General features: G+C 38.7%; 1 protein-coding gene across 2 annotated transcripts in view; it reads right to left on the reverse strand.

The window, feature by feature from the left end:
* The window catches only part of shisal1b (shisa like 1b), a 44,236-nt gene that overhangs the window by 18,026 nt on the left and 7,714 nt on the right, over positions 1-18,496 (reverse strand). For both annotated transcript variants that reach the window (XM_065957020.1, XM_020645880.3), the window contains exons 2-3: positions 5,807-6,020; positions 693-906 (exon numbers count right to left, since the gene is read on the reverse strand). In XM_065957020.1, the coding sequence (XP_065813092.1) occupies positions 693-906; positions 5,807-5,873 (281 nt within the window). In that variant the 5' untranslated portion in view covers positions 5,874-6,020. The remainder of the gene's footprint in view (positions 1-692; positions 907-5,806; positions 6,021-18,496) is intronic.

The raw sequence follows: 18,496 nt of genomic DNA on the forward strand, positions 1-18,496 counted from the left end.
TTGAGAAGTCAGGCTGTATATGTAAACTAACAGGCCTCTGTATTTACAGGTAGCAGCTGTTCAAGCCTCCTTGGTTCTGTCACACAACTAGGCAGAGCTCCACAAATTCTTGACAGTGGCATTGATGGATGATAATTTGTCCACCAGTGACACTGGAGGGAGGTTCCAACCTCTTGAATGTGAGGATTTGCTGTTTTGTTTCGTTATATTTCATCGTCAAACAAATTTGGATTCTTCTGTCCGATGGTCAAGAAAACAATAATGGTCTTGATATTTTGTTTTCACAGAAGTTGTGATTGGCATTTTTTCTGTAAATTTTTGACATCTTATTTCTAACCGCAGATTCTGCCACAAAAATGATGGAAGTATCCCTTACTCTCACTGTGGGCTCTGTAATTTTTCAACACACGATATAAAACATTCTGTTGGAGGGGCCCATTAGCCTGTGACTGGCAGTTCTGTTTGACCAACCATGGATTTGATTTTCCTCCAAAATCAACATAACTTACTGTCCTGTATCTTTTATATCTTGATTCAGATCCAGATGTACATTTTTTAAATACTTCCTGTTCTTGAAGAGACAGCCTCAGTGGGGGTTTGTACACCCATTAGACTTTTCTAGGTCATAATGAAATGACAGGAGTGCTTTCAAAATGTGATAAATCGTGGTGCCTGTGCTTTGTTTTACTTACTTGTGTGCATAACCGTCTGAGGTGGTGGTGAGGTTGATCTGCATGACCATCTGAAACTCGGTCTCGTTGCAGCAGTATTTGAATGCGGTGTTGTTGCGGTAGCAGCAGAACATGAAGTTCTTGTTGTCTGAGAGGCGCGGGCAGTGAAAGCCGAAGTGCGGCCGCCCCTTTTGGTCGTCGTAGGGTTCACACACTCTGTAATGGGCCGATAAAGCTGCAGATTGGAGAAAGAGAAAGATTTCAGGTGTAAAAATGTGTGGATTATTAATGAAAAACCGCTTTAGAGGAAGATTTGTTCAAACAGCAGCAGCAGCCAGCAGAGTACTGAACACATTTTGTTTTCTTTGAAAGCCTCAGAAGAAAAACACAACTAGATTGAGGGTGCATGTAATTATATGGGTGTACTGTAGGAACAGAAAAAAACGGTGTACTTGCAAAGTAATCAGATAGCACCCATCACATTTAGAATGCAGGCGCTGATGGCATTGTCTCTGTAACCTTTAATTCCAAAAGGAAACAGTGCATCTTACTTTGTAGGTCATTGTGCAAAACGTATCCTTCTGCATAGAAGCATCTATTATGCCCCTGAGACCAGTTGCAGAATTTTTCCCTTCAGAATTACATTAAACATTTCTAGAGGCTGCTCTTTGGTGATGTCGGAGTAATGTTTAACACCAGAGGAGATAAAAGCAAAGAGTATTTTTTTGTCCACAAGCAGGGCTGAAGCATCTCATCACCTGTTCTTTAAAGCTTTTCGCATTAATATACTCAGACTTGTTTTTGGCAGCTGGAATCATACAGGAGGACAATAGAGCTTGCAATACATAATGAAGAATATTAATATTTTTTGTATAAGTAATGCACTTCTTATTTGCATTCCTCTGTTGCTGTGCATTCAAGTCCCTACAGCTTTAGGAAGGCATGATAAATGAATGCATTGTTTCTTTCACGAAGGGTCAAGAAAAGCAATATTGTCTTTGTTATGAAATCTGGCAACAAATAAACCTTAGCTTTAAAGTACTCACAGGAATATACTTTCACCGTAGCCGAGACGTTGTCTGGTAATTACAAATTACACAATCTGTCAGAGAAAGGAATGACCCAGATACAATGGGAGTCAAATTACGTGGCTGATTGAAGTTACACCCACTTGCTCAACACCTTCATTACTAATCAGTCTGACATTTTTAGCACCTTTTCACTTTCTATTATAAGCAGTGACACCAATAATGAATACACAACAGTTTGCCTACGGTCACCCCCTATAAGCTGCATGTTAGACATTTAGAAACAGCACAGTAGAGTGTCAGCCTGCTCAGAATGTGTCTTTATTGCACATCTTAACTCAGTCCTGTGTGTGAATAAAATTTTTTAGATGATCTAAAATGAAATCAGGAAAGCCTTATTGGAGTTGTCAGTGTTTTTTTTTTTTTAAAAGATTTTCCTGGCCAATATAACCAATAAGAACGCACATGTTCAGAGAAACAACATCAAAAAAATGAACAAATCACAACAATGCGTCTCCTTCTATCTCTATCCCAATTTTCAAAGCCGGTGCAGTGTCAGCAGATGGCTGTTCATCATGAGTCAGGTTTTTTCCAAGATTTCTGCCTCTTACAAGGACGTTTTTTCTTGCCACTGTCACTTTCCTTAATGTTGCTCATTGCAAGGCTCATGATGGATAAACATTGGGTCTTATGACGGGTAATATGACAGAGACTAAGGTCTTTTAACTGCTTGTGGAAAAGTGTCTTAAGATAACATTAGTTATGAATTAACGCTATTGAAATGTGAACATAAGACAACAAGACATTCTCATCAAAGTAACCCAATAGTTGTCCAAAATCAGAACACAACTGAGACTCATTCAAATGAAACCTTTAGGATGCAAACACATAGAGGTGATCCTAAAATATTCCTCAATATAAAGACAGAGCTGTCTTCTCTCCCAAATAGACAGTTTTATGTTATAATGTTACTGTAATTTTTAATTACCACACAAACATCTTTGGCATTTATCTTCTGTACTTTCATGTGACTGATTTGCCGACAGGCTGATGTTATTTTCAAGTGCCAGGAGCTAAAATCAGATGATGATATCATCCATGCTCACGTCTAAATTAGGCTCTATTTGTGTCATTTGCTAAATCTGTCATAAAAATATCTTGTTTGTTTCTTTTTGCTTGATCATTCTCTTTTAAGCATAAATCCATTGATGCAACTACGTCTACTGAGCGCACACTATTGTTCCATTTCCATTGATTTGTCTTTGTCTTGTGTGTGTGTGTTCTTTCATCTGTGGAGCCTATAAAATCTGGCAGTGGGGTCGGTAAAAGTGTTGTAGCTGGGATTCAGTTCAAGGTCAACTTATGCTGCGGTGTGATTTGAAGTCTGTCAGTAATCCCAGACGGGAGACAGATCAGCATTTGAAAGGGAAGAGCTCTTTCAGGTTATAATGAGCTCTGTGTTGCCGGCCATCTTCCCTTCCACAACCCTATGTCAGCGCGAGAAGAACCAAAATGAAGCAGCACACGAGGACACGCGGGATAACATGTCAAGGATGGAAATATGGTGGGAGAAAACTCTTCATCTGACCTTCGTATGGACTGTTCAAGTTGTTTATCTCCAATAAATCCTTGCATATAAAGTGAGGGTCAGCAGTTGTAAGCACCTGAACTCGCAATAAGGAAACGGATGCCCTCGACATAGGAAGCGAGCCATAAAGTCCTCTAACGATGCACGATTTAAAGGTCTGGAAAGAGAACGGTTCAGGGGAAGTCTCTGGCTTCTCAAATCAACAACAGCTGGTTCTGGAGACCGTGCTGTTGTAAACACACCCACCTGCTTAATTGCATTAACACCTCTTGAAATTTAGGATACAGTTAACAGCTTGGCTCTTGCACTACAGTATGTTTACAACCTGCGGTCTGAGAACTGCTATGGCCGTCTCCAGCTTCCCTGAAAAACAGGCAACATTTGGGCATCAGTCAGAACTCACACATCCCATTCGTTTATTAAACGCTTCAATCACACGCACAGTTTGTTTTCTTTGTTCTGGAACATCCAGGAAATGTTTGCTGTGTTGTAACTGTATTTTAATCAGCGTTCATCTACAAATAAATAGATATTTACTCACAAATGGTTCATTTGAAGGTAGCCGAAGCAATATAACTGATTTATTATCCCCTTAACTAAAGACAAGCATGGTGCACCTTCTTGCTGTGAATAATAAATGAACAGCTGAGGGAAAAAAAGCCTCATTCTGTTTACGTTTAACTTGTCAAGAAACAAAAATCAATCATTTAGGAAGCAACATGAGCTGGTTCTTGCTTTTCAAGTGTGAGTTTTTGTTCTTTTTTTCCCACAGTTTTATATCATTATTACAATAATATATTTGAGGTTTAAGAAAAACTGTTCTACTCTACCAGATATAAGATCAATAAAAAAAACACGTTGAGATATGTTCAATATTTGTGAGCTACATCCCTCCTGCTGTCAGCATTATATTGTTTCATATACAATAGGGAATAAATCCAAACATTTGTAAGGAAAGAGCAAGTTAACAAAGAGATTACAAAGACAATTAAAGGTACAGCTTTGTTCGTTGCAGCTTGTAAACACAACATTCAAACTGGGCACCACCTTCTGGGCTCATCGCCCCCTACAAGCTCACACTCACTGGAGGTCGCAGTGTTTACCTTCACTTCAAGCTACCACACGCTAACACAAGCTAACCGTCAGTGTTTGGCACACGCCTGTCCAACAGATAGCGGAGCACAGGTGAAAGTTAACCCAAGGTTCACCCTCGTTTAAGAAACAAGCGTTATCTGCTTGGTGTTTCACCTCACTATCATTATATTTTTCTTCTATGCCTCTGTTTGTCATATTCGCTGGTTTGAATCGCATCCAATCACTGAATTTTATCCACTCCTAAACTCACCTGCGTGCTGTCATTGACTGGAGGAAATTGTAATTTGACCATGAGAAATCTTTTGAATAACCTGAGATCTTGGGAATTAAAAAAACAAATAAATCCAGACTGTCTGACAAAGATACAGCAATATAAGTCGCCTTACCAGGCAGCTTGCTATGGATTACATTTACATCATTTACATTTATTGGTAAGCTGTACCCAGTAGCAGCAGTTGAAATGATAGAAGACCTTAAAGGTGTGGGTCAGTTGTAGAATAAAGACAGAGAAGGTTTCTGTTCGGAGGAAGTTGGGTCAGATGGAAAAAAAGCAGGAGATGAGAGACTTAGCCCCATGTGTAGCTTGAGAAAGAAAGATTTACCTCACGTAAATTAAGGAAGTTATGTAAAAATGTTTCATGACCCAAGTTGCAACTGCTCAGGATGTGTTGGTCAGGATCATCATCTATTTTATTTTCATAGAAATCATCTCCTTCATTTTTTAGTCAGAAGAAATCTGAATTGAAAGTTCAAATGTATTCTCTTTAAGGATGGAATCCAGGTGTTGCACCCTCTCCCTGGCAGGCAATGAATTTATATTTTTTCATGCATTCAAATTAAAAGGTTGTTCAACTCCTCTTCAATGAGGTGGATTATTCCAACCTTCTTTATGCTCCTGCTGAACTGATTTCTTCCTCCAACACTCCATCCTTCTCCTGCCCTATTTTGTCATTTTGAAGTCTTGAGTTGGCATCTTTTCCCTTGTGCATAATATATATATATTCCATTGCTCAGAAATTTGTGCTGGCTGAGTTTTTTCTCTTTTTTCTTCTTTCGGGGATAGAATGCTCCCTCTTCACATTTTTACGCTGCATGGCCTAATTTTGAGAGCACCCTAAGATTCAGAGCTTTTCCCGCCAAGAGCACTTCTTTTTGGGGCAAAAAATGCTTTTAAGCTCCTTGATGGTGAGTGTCTCTGACTGAACTTTTGGCCATCAGATAACAACTTCCATCCTTAAAATTGTGTCCTCTGAGGTCGTTTGCTGGCTAAACCAGAAAACGACAGAAAAACAGATTTTGGAGCATCCAAAGATTGTAGAAACTGCTGTTAGCATGCCTGTGCCAACCCTGAAACGCTCATATGAGTGTCTTTAGAAAAACATGACCTTTTGAGGGCTGATAAGCTCTCCGTAAACTTTACAGACCTGCAGTGGACAGCAGCAGGAAGATGACCGTCAGGACATTGAAGGACTGCCGGCTGGTGATAGTCATCTTCTCCTCCTCATGTGGGAAGAAGGAAGGGAGCTAGAGGGAGGGAGGAAGGAAAGGAGGGAGGCTGCTCTTCTCTAGATGGACATGGACATCCTCTACTGTGCGAGAGCTCCACTCACATGGCTGCTGCTCGGAGAGTCAGGACTCCTGATGAGAACAAGAGCAAAGATTAACCATTAGATTTAAGGGGTCAGGAAGTTCCACCCCACTGAGTGGACAGCTTGTCTTGCAGTGAGCGCACAAGATGCCTTCTAAAATCCATCCTGCGGTTTGTTTAATAAGAAGGCTTAGACATTGATTTGAATGGAACTTGGCACTCTGGCAAGACAGGGCTCTAAGTTGTCCCTTTTTTGCATAAATCTCTATTGTGGAGACTGTTTCTACTTTAAGCAGAGGATGTTGTTGCACTTGGATGTTATATTTAGAGCACATTTTATCTTTGCATTACAGTATCATTGAGCCCAAAATGAGGTCCATAAAGCCATTATGCCAGTGGTTACCTAGTTTCCCCTTCTCAAATGTTACAATATGCTGCTTCAATTTGTTTTCCATGATATTAAACAGAAGCCTTTTGAACTGTTGCTATTGCATACAACTTGGAAAAGTCATCCTGAGCTTAAGAAAAAAATGTGATTTGTTCCTCAATGATAGACCATTAAGGACTTAAATAAACAAGAACATCATCAGGAGAAAGTGGAAAGTAACATAAAGAGTCTGGAACAGATTTTTTTCAATATAGTTGGTGTTTAAATGAAGACATGAATAGAAAGGAAATAACTTTGTAAGTCTTTGGCAAAAATAAAGTCAACAAAATAATGGGAGCAAACTGCTAGTTGACTAAATCTTAACTAAATATGAAAACACAAAAAATCCATCTTCTAGCAAACATAAAATAGAATATAATGTTAGCAATAACCAGTAAGTGATCCAATAATATTTAGCTCAGTTTAAACTTTTTTTTCATGAATTTAAACGGTTACCTCTACTGTAAGAAATGGGAAATGTTACATGCAGCCCGAATTATTTTCTTACAATTTCTTCACATATAACAAACGTATGCATTATATCAACTATTTAATTCAGAAATATAATCAATGTCTTACAAATATGTGTAATTTATCCGTTTGTCTCATTCAGACCAACTTTTAAAAGCCAGTTAAAAAAATGGCCAAAAGTGCTCAGAGTGCATTAAAGTCTGATGTTTTAAGAGAAAGTGATGCTTTCACCAAATATTTAATGATTTACACAGAACTTGCTCCTTCAGCATACCGTACACAGTTTTGACTGTAAAACTTGCTGACGAGCCGTTTGCTTGTAAATGATGCATCATGGGAGTTTGTGAACTATTCTTCTTCAAGCTGAGTATCAATGCACAGTTACCTTTAGTGCTGCGTCACATTTATCTGTCCTCTGATTCCAAGTGAGATTAATGGGGACATCAGCACATTGTGCTAAGCCATGCTGCTTCTGTACTTGAGCAGATTTATTCCTTTAATAGCACCAGGGGACACCCACATAAACGGTCTCTGTCCCTGACTCACAGGTAAAAGGTGGAGTTTACAGTAATTTATTACAAGCTCTGTCAATGAACCATTTGCATTTGGCAGAGGCTTCACAAAAGTTAATAATGTATGTAACACTTTGCAGTTGAATGTGACTTTGAGGCTGTTCAATGTCAGCCACATGTGAAAGAGAAACTTGGATGATCATTTAAGGGAGGCTGTAATGTGAGACACCAAAGCTGTGGCTGTCTGAATAAGATTTACACAAAGAAGGATGTTTAAACCATTTGGAAAATATATTCCTCTTCCCCTAAACCATAAAATCTTCACCTCCATGATTTATGACACAACTTCAATTTCAAATTTCCCTTTGAAATGACCCCAACACCACTGAGGGCTTAAGTTGTGAGGCTGTGCAAAGAAAGTTAAAACATCCTCTCCGTAGAAGCTGCATGGGACACATTACAAAGCCAAAGTCCTGAATTATTGAGCAGCCGACAGCAGCTGACAGCTGGATGGAAACCACATATAAGAAGAAAACAAGTCCATAGAAAGCCATCAATGTTTTTCTCTTGCTGTGATGGGACAATGCAACGCTGGATCCCATCCAGTTTATTGTTGCATCATCACCGTTTACTCATTTCTTTTGTTTCTTCAACTATTTACAAGCTGTTTTGGTGAGCTCTTGGTGCCAATTGTGGTGCAGAAAAATCTCCGTTTGGATGGAGATTAAAAACGTCCAGTTGGGCAATATGTTTCTCATAAAGACATGATGAGAAGTTTAATGTTGAAAGATCATGGCAGAGTTAAAGCTAATGGTTCCTGTCATAACAGGATCAAGTTAATAATTGTAGAATTCATAATTTATAACAATAAGTCAGTGTATTGGTAATACGTCTATTTAGTCACACATCTGGCCTGGTAGTTGGCTGCACCTAGGACGATGTGCTCGCTGGCTTTTACCTTTTGTTCTTGACGTTATCGTTAAATGTGACATTTGTTTTGTTTTCTGACAAGCTAAGTAGGATAAAGATAGCTTGTGATCCTTTGGAAGCATCAGATGTAAATAATTTGAAGCACAAGTAGAGAGAAATAAAGCACATCTTCTACTGTGCCACCACACTTTGACTTATGTCTGATTAAAAGTACATTTTCAATGATTTCAGTTTGGCTTTTCCAGGGGCTTGAAATCTCACATGCTGGATAAACAAATCCTTAATAATCACGTCATTTTGATGCTAATTGAATTTTCTTCAGGGGGGATGTTTAAAAAATGGAAGCCACCACCATATCCATTAATTTTGCACACCAATAGGCCAAAGAAAAAACAATAAATAACATAAAATAGAAAGAACTATGTAACAAGGAAAATAATTTTACAAGACTGTTAGTACAGCAATAGTCTAATGCTACCTGATGTCTTTAGACAGTTTTCATGTTCAAATCTACATCCTCTACTCATATAAATCTTTAAATTTAAGGGACAAAAGAAGAGGACGTTTTTCTGTTGTCTGATTATTTCAACACTCCACCTTTCAAACAACGGGATTTAAAAAATGAGAATAACAAATGTTTGATTTTAAGGTTTTGAAGACAGAAAGATTCCAAATGACACCTTACATTAAGATCACATTAAGATGTACTCTCTTCACAATACAGGATCATTTGGGCAGATACAACTGTTCCGGTCAACCTCAAATTAGAAACAACTCTTATGACTATTTGGAGGGTCAAATTGTACCCAGAATCTGCGTGACTCTCCCTCTGGTTCAGCGCCAGCTTCAGGATACACCACCAGCTAACATGCAACCCCTGAAAAAAAAAAAGATAGCAATAGGTGTGATTTGTCTGAGCACAGGGATCCACCTCATGTCAGGACACGTTTTCTCCTGTGATGATTTTGATTGTGTGTGCGCTTGGATACACATGAGTATTAAAACATATTGACACACACAGACCTGCAGCAATACTACAGGATATTACGTGACCTGATTAGAATGAAACTTTCTTTGGCCTGTGATGACCTGTTCTCTCTAAACAATATGAGAGAATACGCTGTTAAAAAACAAAAAACAAAAAAAACCTGGTTGTTTATAAATTTGGTATGTAGCCATATGAATGTGAAGTGGAGCATTAATGAGAATATGTGGGTCTGTTTAATTAAGCCTCCATGGATAAACCTTCGAGAATCCTGTTCCCTTTCAATGACTGCTCCGACTCTTACTTGTTACTTTGTTTCTTATACAATCCCAACAGCCCAGACTAATGATCGCACATGACCAAACTCATATAGAAAGCCGTTGCTATGGATCGAGTGTACAGAATATTTATGTGACGCGCAGCAGGCGGTTTCTGTTGGAGCCTTTTAAAAGGGGTTTTAGATCAGACAAGCTGTTCCCTCTTCAGAAAAGCAGGCAGCTGAGGTCCCAGTAGGCTTGTTAGAGTGGCATTTTTATCCATTTTTTTTTCAATCTCTTTACTCCTGGTGAGAGCTTCAGTGTGCTGCCAGATGACAACATGTCCAGTATACGATGAGGGATTCCCATCATTACGAAATCTCCCCCTACAAACTCCTCTTCCTTTAAACCGTTGTGCTCTTACAAAGCTTCTTCTTTTTTTTTTTTTCTTTTTTTTTTTTTACAAACATTATTTTTCTGCTTGTTTTTTTCACTCTCAGGAGTCACATCATTGTCACATTACTCCCTGTGCTGTACACGCTACAAAAGGGCAAGGTTCACTTCGTCACACTGCTGGGCTTGTTTGCAAAGACAAAGGGAGTGTGAGAGGTTTGTGTAATGAGCCTGATGGTAGTGAAGCAGAACATGTACTGTAAATACACAGACGTGCACACACACAGGCACACACAACATAGTACACAGTGCTCAGCTCCCTGCGACTTTAAATAGAACATACCGCACAGCTGAACAGGCCTGCAACACAGATGGAGAGTCTAGCTGCTTGCATTTTATGTCTAATAAGAAACTAAAATATACATGAAGACCATGAGAGCCTACTCACATTGTAACCACTCTCAGAGTAAATGTAAGGGCTGTTATGAGTGGCAGGGTGTAAAAAATTAACAGACTCACAGAGAGCACGGAGCTCGTTTATTCGATTCCCTCAATGTTGTTGCCCGAGAGAAGGAGGAAATATTAAGTGACCAATTACTGCAGCAACCACTGTGAATGTAAAAGCACACTTTTCATCACAGCGCAGCAGGAGACCCAAATCTGTCAGAGGGTTTGATGAGGAGAAGTGCGGCGGGAAGATTCTTTTTGAGCTATTTGAAGATTACACGCAGCGATATGCTGGGCCTCTCTCATGAACATTCTCGTTTAATGTGTTATTTTTTGTTCAAACATTAGCTTGAAAGACTACAACACGTTACCATGCTCTCTAAAACAAAAATCCTTATTTATTTCAGCCTGCTGTGTCTCGAATTTGATATGAGAGACGTTCAAGTTGAAGGCTTGTACTCGAACATTACACTTCCCTCACTCTACTGATTCAGTGATTTTTTTTGGGTGAAACATTCAAGTCTGTCATTTTCAGTATTTACATAACCATTTTTTCCCAGTGGATTATAATCCTGAAGGTGGATATTTATTGGATATTTATGCAGCCTCTGTGCCTCGTTATTAGGTTTGTCTTTTCCTCAGAGCTCACAAATACACTCTGTTGCTGGGCCGGCCCCTAATCTATGTTAATGTGCATAATCAATCACACCAAAACACACGAGTTCATGAGCATTTGGAGTCAAGTACAGTTTAGAGATGAGACTCCCACTTCACACGCCGACTGAGCGCACACTCGCTAAGTGATTGCATCTCATATCTGGTTCTGCTGATGGGCTCGCATCCAACTACTGATCAGTATTCCACTGGAATGAGCTCTGTGTTTAATTGATGCTCCCTTTGACTGTTATCTTAATAAAGTGGGTTTTATTCACTTTCGGTGGCATCAAAGCTTCACTCAGAAGCCCCACAGTGCTCCGTTATGATTAAACTGAGCTCATACTGCTTTTTGGAATATCAGTCTGAAATATAGTCAAATAGAGTCAATGGGTTGGTTACCTGTGAGAATAGTGCCCATCCCAGACTGGATCCCAGATTCTATGTTTACCTCTACTTGCATTCAATTTGTCATGTGTCACAAGAGTGCCAGGCAACCATTTGGTCTAAATGAAGAAGGATGGAGGCAGATCAGTGTTTCCCCCCACCATTCATTTAAAGGGGCGGCCCACCTGCTCAAGAGAGTGAAGCAGTACATTTCTCTGTTGCTCTTATTTGATTCAATAATGTGTAACATTGAACAACTTCATGCAGTCAGTGAAAATCATGTATTCATTTAATAGATTTTTTTTTTCTCTCACTTCACATAAGTCAAGAAACTTCCCACATCGATTATGATCATGACCAAAAAAATACATGAGATTACAGGAAATAAAGGGTTTGGCAAGAGAGATGACCGAGAGATGATCGTATAACTTTGTGAGGATTTAAATAAATACATTACATGTAATTCAATATTTATATAACATTGCAGATTGAAAGTCAGCTGTTTGGCTGTACGTCATGCTTTCTATGCTTCTCAGGCTTCGTGCAATGTCTGTAAAGGTGTTGCATTTGTTTCACAAAGTAAAAAAACAAAACGTTGAAGTCGAGCCTAAAAGTTGCCTTCATATCAAAGTATGATCCAAGTTTTTTTTTTTCACACACTGACGCAAACAAACAGCTTAATAATTCAACACTGGTATCGGATTGGTATTGTGTGTTTGATGACACCAATAGAACAGATCAGTATCAGGACTGTTAAAGCTAGATTCCTTTTAGATAAGCTTCATACTGAAGAGAATGGTTCCTATAAGTTATCTTTACACACACGCACACACAAACACACACACACACACACACACACAAAAGTAGAAATAATTATCTATAATAGGCAATTCAAGAGATTTTTTTGTAAACCAAACAGAGAATTTTAAAAACACCACTGACAAAGAAAGTTTATTGAATTTGGATTGGTCTCACCATCCGAAGGCCTGACCCACTCAGCCAAGGTTTTATTGGCCATGATGCGGACCCAGTGGACTCACTGGATCACTGAAAACTTTTAATTAAAACACAAACCGAGGATTCAAATTAAAAGAGAAGAAGAAAACTCAGCACGACAAGTGGCCACTTATACATAGCATTATGTTTTCCACAGCTGGAAATGATAAGAACTCACCAAACAACTTGACTTGAGGTCAAAAGCAATTCATCTAACTGTAAATATCACTGGGAAATTATTTGCTGTTTAGAGTTCCCGTAAGTTTTCTGATTTATTTCTTTTGGTTTTATACTGCACTTGTAAAAAAACAGAATACTGTTGACTATTATGGGCCTTTAGTGCCAACCTTAACCCCAGGCTCCAACCATATTTAACACTAGGCTCCGTGATGCTGATCCAATTTTGATTTGTTGTGTTTAATACAGACAGGCTGTAAGCAGGAAATGCAATCCCATGAACATTAAGTTTAGTTTTATTACCCTGCAAGCTTTTGCAAAAAAGCTCCCCTATGACTCATGATTTTATAACAAAAACCTGGTGGGTCGAGAGAGGACTTGATGATTTATAGGTTTATTATTTTTAGTTATTGTGAATTATTATAAATGAACAAAAAAAATACAGATACACAAAACGCTAATAATTTAAGGAAGAAACAAGAAGACGTTTCTGTTAATAATTCTGCAAACATACAGAAAGCATGGAATAATGTTTTGAGTACTTTTTAATGTTTTTAAAACCAAACAGAGAAGGCGTCTTTCCATCATCAAGTGATGAAGCACTGTGAGGGTAATAAAACTGAATATCCATTTGTGTTGTATCACTGAGAGGCCAGATGTGCAGAACTGAACATCAATTTCACTGATGAGCTCACGGTACGTCTTTGGTTTATATGATCAACCACCGGAATAAATCTTCAGGATCTTATATTCTAAATAAAGCTCAGAGGCAGAAACATGTTTTGGTCTGGTGGCTTGATGTCGCTAGGGAGACTGAGGGTACAGGGAGAACATAACATGTCGTAATTAGCATCCACAATGTAGAGCACAGGATATGAATAAAGTGGATCTAAAGGCAGAATGACACAGCAGGGTTGCCATAGAGCCTGTTGTGGAGAGTTCGGTCAATATGGCAACATAATGGGCTCAGCTATTGTGAGTGCAGTGTGTGGATCCACCTTGCTGCATGGGTGGTCTGTTTCTCTCTCTGACTAGGTAATGGTTTGTTAGCTTAACACAAGCAGAAGATGAGAGAAGGGATGTAATCGTTCATGTGCTTGCTGGCTTGTTATGTTTCTACCTGCTGGGAGCTGTCATCTTGATGGAAACATTTGTGCCTCCTTAGCCACTCAGTCTCACACCCTTAATACGTCATCAGTTTGAATCATGAAGGCAGATTAGGAAATAATAAAGGTATCGGACTGAATATCTGCTAACACCTAACCAGAACATTAACTAGGAACAACTATCTATCTTTAAATAGAGAGCTGTGGGAATGGAAGAAATTGAAGCCCAGACTCACTGAACCATCTGCTGTTTCTGTTGAGGGCAAAATTATCATAGCCTTCGAACATGACAAATCTGCAATTATGTGTTTTTTTTTGTTTTTGTTTTTTTTGGGGGGGGGAGGGGGGCAAAAAAACAAATCTATCTTGTTCTCCTAAAAGTTGAAATCATGTTTCTCAATCCTTTTTCAGCTTCAGGCCAATTAAAATTGCTAATCAGTCAAATATGGAACCGGTTTAAGCTCTGTTAAGGCCTTTTTTGAGTAAACATTCAGGATGCCTTTTTTTTTGTGTGTCCAATTAGCAACTTCAGAAGCAAGAATTGAATTGGAGTTGAGATAGGACGTCTAAAAAAGTTAGAGTGCATTGTGAGCTTCACTTGCTTCCTGTTTTCTGAGAATTATAGAAGCCAAGTCATTGTCAGATAACCGCCTATAGGTTTAGGTTCCCAAGGACTGTTTTCCTGCATACAGCCAATGCCTGCTGTAGAACTGTGCTAACTAGAGTACAAACTAAAACCAGAACGCTTCCAAAACCAGAAAGGGCGTCACCAACCCACACATTTTGTGTATGTCACCGAATCAGTAAAAGAAAAAGGAGAACATTAAGTAATCTGCAATCCTTTCAGTATAAAAGAAATGGACGACAGTTTAAGTTTCATTAAAACAGTAAGTGACAAACTGAATGCTCCTATATTTTGTAAAACTGGAGGCCAAATGTATTGGATGATTGAACTAGCTATCTAGCCTAGCAGCCTGCCACTAAAGCTATTTTTTGGGGGGCATTTTTTATTGGCTGAAGAAGAGAGACAGGAAATGTTGGGAGGAGAAAGTGGGGGATGACATGCAGCAAAGGGCCGAGGTCGGATTCGAACCTACAGCCGGTGTAACGAGGATTAAAACCTTTGTAAACTTGTTCCCATTGATAATAGAATCCATTAGCATCTTATTCTAAGCCCAAATGAAAACAACACTGGGAAATTATAATTGTCCTGCCAGGCTTTAGACTAATACACATTTACACATTTTTCTGATGTTACACTATTAACTTATTTCAAGTTAAATAGAAATCTAATATCAATTTTTTTTTTTTTTTTAAGTTTTAACCATATAGAGGGAAGAGGTAGGTAATTGTAACACATCAACATTTCCAGCTGAACAGTGTGATCCAGTATCTACTGTAAGAAAGTTTATTATTGACCAGATAAGTTTAAACAGGGCAATTCTTTTCTCATTCAGTAAATATATGCATGCAGGGAGGGAGAGGCAGCTAATGAGACAGCTGCTGGAGTCTTGTAAGTTGAATTCATTATGCAATCAAGGTCTCAAAATCAGCTGGGAGAGGGAAATCTTTCAGAGGCCCATCTGATGTAAAGCAGACCCCAAAGATCTGTTTCCATGTGATTCAGAATAAATTAACCTAGCTTTTTTTTTTTTTTTTACGCTTTATTGGCCTTTTCATTAAACATTTTTAGAAAGCAGAAAAAGCAGCTGCACTGCCTAGATTCTATACTGTACTGTAGCACTAATGCTGTATGTTTATCAAATTATGATTTGACAGAAAATCAATCAACTATCATTAAACAATGAAAATATTAGCTTCTTTTCCTCTCTGATAATCCTTGGAAGCTGAATATCTTTAGTCGAGGAAAAAAAACATTCTTACTATCTGGTTTGTGACGCTGCTCTGGAGATTTAATTGAATGAAATGATTTTCTCTGCACAAGTTTTCCCTGTTGGCAAAGCATTATGAGATTAGTAGTTTCAGTCGTGATGGTTTGACCCACAAAGGTGACCACAAGATAACTATGAAATAACATGATATTCTGCAACCACAATTATTTAAATTACTTATACTTAATTCTATTTTTTGGACTTTATATCTTGAGTTGGATCCAGATCTGTTATGTAATGAATTCTTCTTTGGGTCATAATGGATCCTCCCACCAAGTTTCATATAATTAGGGCAGGTAGTTTACTATTATCCTGTTGACTAATACAAGCAGAAGGACGAAGAGAAAATAAAATCTCAGACCTGCATGTGCAGACTGCTTCACATTAAAGGTCCAAATGTTAAGACAAATGGGAACCACAGTACCAGATGTTAAATTTCCACATTCTAATCAAGTCTTTCCCATATTTGACCCCTAGGTTGAGATCAAAAGTTCACTCATCATTTTTCAAATTCCATTTACTTGCTATCATGGATGCGCCTACATTTTTTAAAAGGTTTTTGTGTGCTGATCAGACAAAACAAGGCACTTGAAGACGTAGTTTTGAGTTGTTGAAAATCGGCCCTGGGCATTTGGCAGCTTCCAGACATTTTAAAGACTTAAAAAAAATAAAAGCATTGAGTTATCTAAAAAAAGTATTGACAGATGAATAGTTTACTAAAGATTTTGCTTGCAGTTCTGCTTTTGATTTGAGTTTGCAGTCCCCCTGCATCTCTACTGTTCAGAGTTTTGCTTTGATCAAACAAACTCCAAGAATTGGGTGTTGTTGAGTTTCACTGCTAAATGTCACAGAGATACAGTAGCTGTGGCAGTGATGTCACTTTCAAGACCACAGAAAACCTTCCAGGAATGGTTCCTCACTAGCTCTCAACACTCGCAGTTCCAACAAGGTTTTACTTTCCTGCAGGCTACACCGAGACCTCATCTGTCAGTGCGTCAATGCTTCGGCCCTCAGATTCAGTTTTCTTTGGTAGCGTGCCTGTGACTCACACACAACAACCAAACTTGTTTTGGCTCCAGGGTTTGGGAGACATATCTCATGGTCTGTTTGGTGTCTGATGCAGACAGACAAGACTGTATCTCCCAGACACAAGGCTGCTTTGTTTGTTTGGATTTGCTTTAACACCCCATTCTGGGCTCAGTTGGTTTCTCTTGGAAATGTTTCCCTTCATCATCCGCCTGACCCTGGATTTAAAATAACTCTCCACTCACAGACAAGTAGCCTGGTGGGAATTTGAAAAATGAAGAAAAAGAATAATATGACATGGGACAGCAATGCATGACAAAACTGCAGCTTAAACAGAGCGGCTTGATAATCTTTGTTGTCTTCCCTATTGCGGGTTTCAACATTCTCGTGGTTTTACAAAGACCACCATGGTTGTAAGGCAACTCAACGAAGCAACACAAAAAAGGTAATTCTAAATAAAACGTTCAGTTATCGCGTGGTATTTATCAATAAACCAAGCAGTAAATTTGCAGGGCCGTGTAAAAGTGCCCCAAAATGGAAATTGAACCTTGAATAGCACCTTATTACAACTCAAAAAGCACCTCCCAACAGATTCCTCATTTAACAACGGAAATCAACTTTATGGTGCCACAAAATATTTGGGTCTTATTAGCTAATTTCCCCTATCCATGAAAATGTTATATGGGGGTTGGGGGTGTTATGTTCGTCACTCTTTTAAATAATTAAGGCTCAACACTATGCATAATTAAAGGTGTCTCCCCTGTGAGTGACAGGTGTGCTGCTAGCTGTCTGCTGGCATCACCTCAGCTAATTCCAGTCACCGAACGTGATCTCCTAGGTATCAACACTCTCATCAAGGTTATATTGGTCTGCACTCCAAAAGAAAAAGAAACGCAAGAGAGTGACAGCCTTAATGCCAAACTCAGGGCTTTGAAGCTGTGGTCCATGCGCCAATGGCTAATGTCCAGTTTGCTTCTTTTATAAAGTCTATGGAGGATTACAAACAAAAAAAACAGTTTGAAGTATCCTCTATTTTTGCTCCTTTCTCATTCTTTTGTATTGTCAAGTGATTGATAAATCTATAGAACTTTTTTTTTATATATTTGGTCCTATAGGCAATTTCTCTTTGCATTTAACCCTTCACATTTGATATTTCATTTTTATTTAACGTTGACACTTTGTTGTGTTACTCTTGGTTCTATAATTACAGCAATCTAAGACTACAATTTCCTTTGATAATTAAAATGTCCTTATCTTATTTGATTGCACGTTTCCCCCCAGTGCTTTATCCTGAACTAACTAGCACAGGTTTGATAATAATTCTGGCTTTAAGGGATTACTTCACTAAAAGGGTCGGCTGCAGGCAAACCCTTTAAGAAAATAAACAGTCCTATAACTGTCAATGACATGAAACTTGTAGAGAAGTAGAAATTTACCTTAAGACATATGATCATATGCAAACAGGTGAAAAATAGAATCATATAGGAACCTTTCCTTTGTAAGTTACGTAAAGAAATGACTATAAATCAATAAATGGAAAAAAAGTTTTTAAAAAAAGAAAGAAGCTCTACTCCTTGGTGGTGTTTGAAAGCATCATTTCTAAAACTGGCACACTGAAGACATAGAAGGGTGTGAGTTTCCCCTCAGATAACCTCCTTGGACCACAGTGTGTCTTAAGAGGTTTAACACTCCAAACCAAACCCCAAGTAACTCAGCCCAGAAATAGCCATGACAGATAAAACCACAGGGACCTGGAAGGCATTTTATACACCTCCAGGTCCAAAGAGGTCACAGAGGGCAGCGGTCAAAGACAACGTCATCCTGCACCGCCAAGAATACCTCAGAAGAGAGCTGATAATGCTACAC

This window comes from Labrus bergylta, chromosome 7 (genome assembly GCF_963930695.1).
Source record: "Labrus bergylta chromosome 7, fLabBer1.1, whole genome shotgun sequence".
Classification (NCBI taxonomy): domain Eukaryota; kingdom Metazoa; phylum Chordata; class Actinopteri; order Labriformes; family Labridae; genus Labrus; species Labrus bergylta.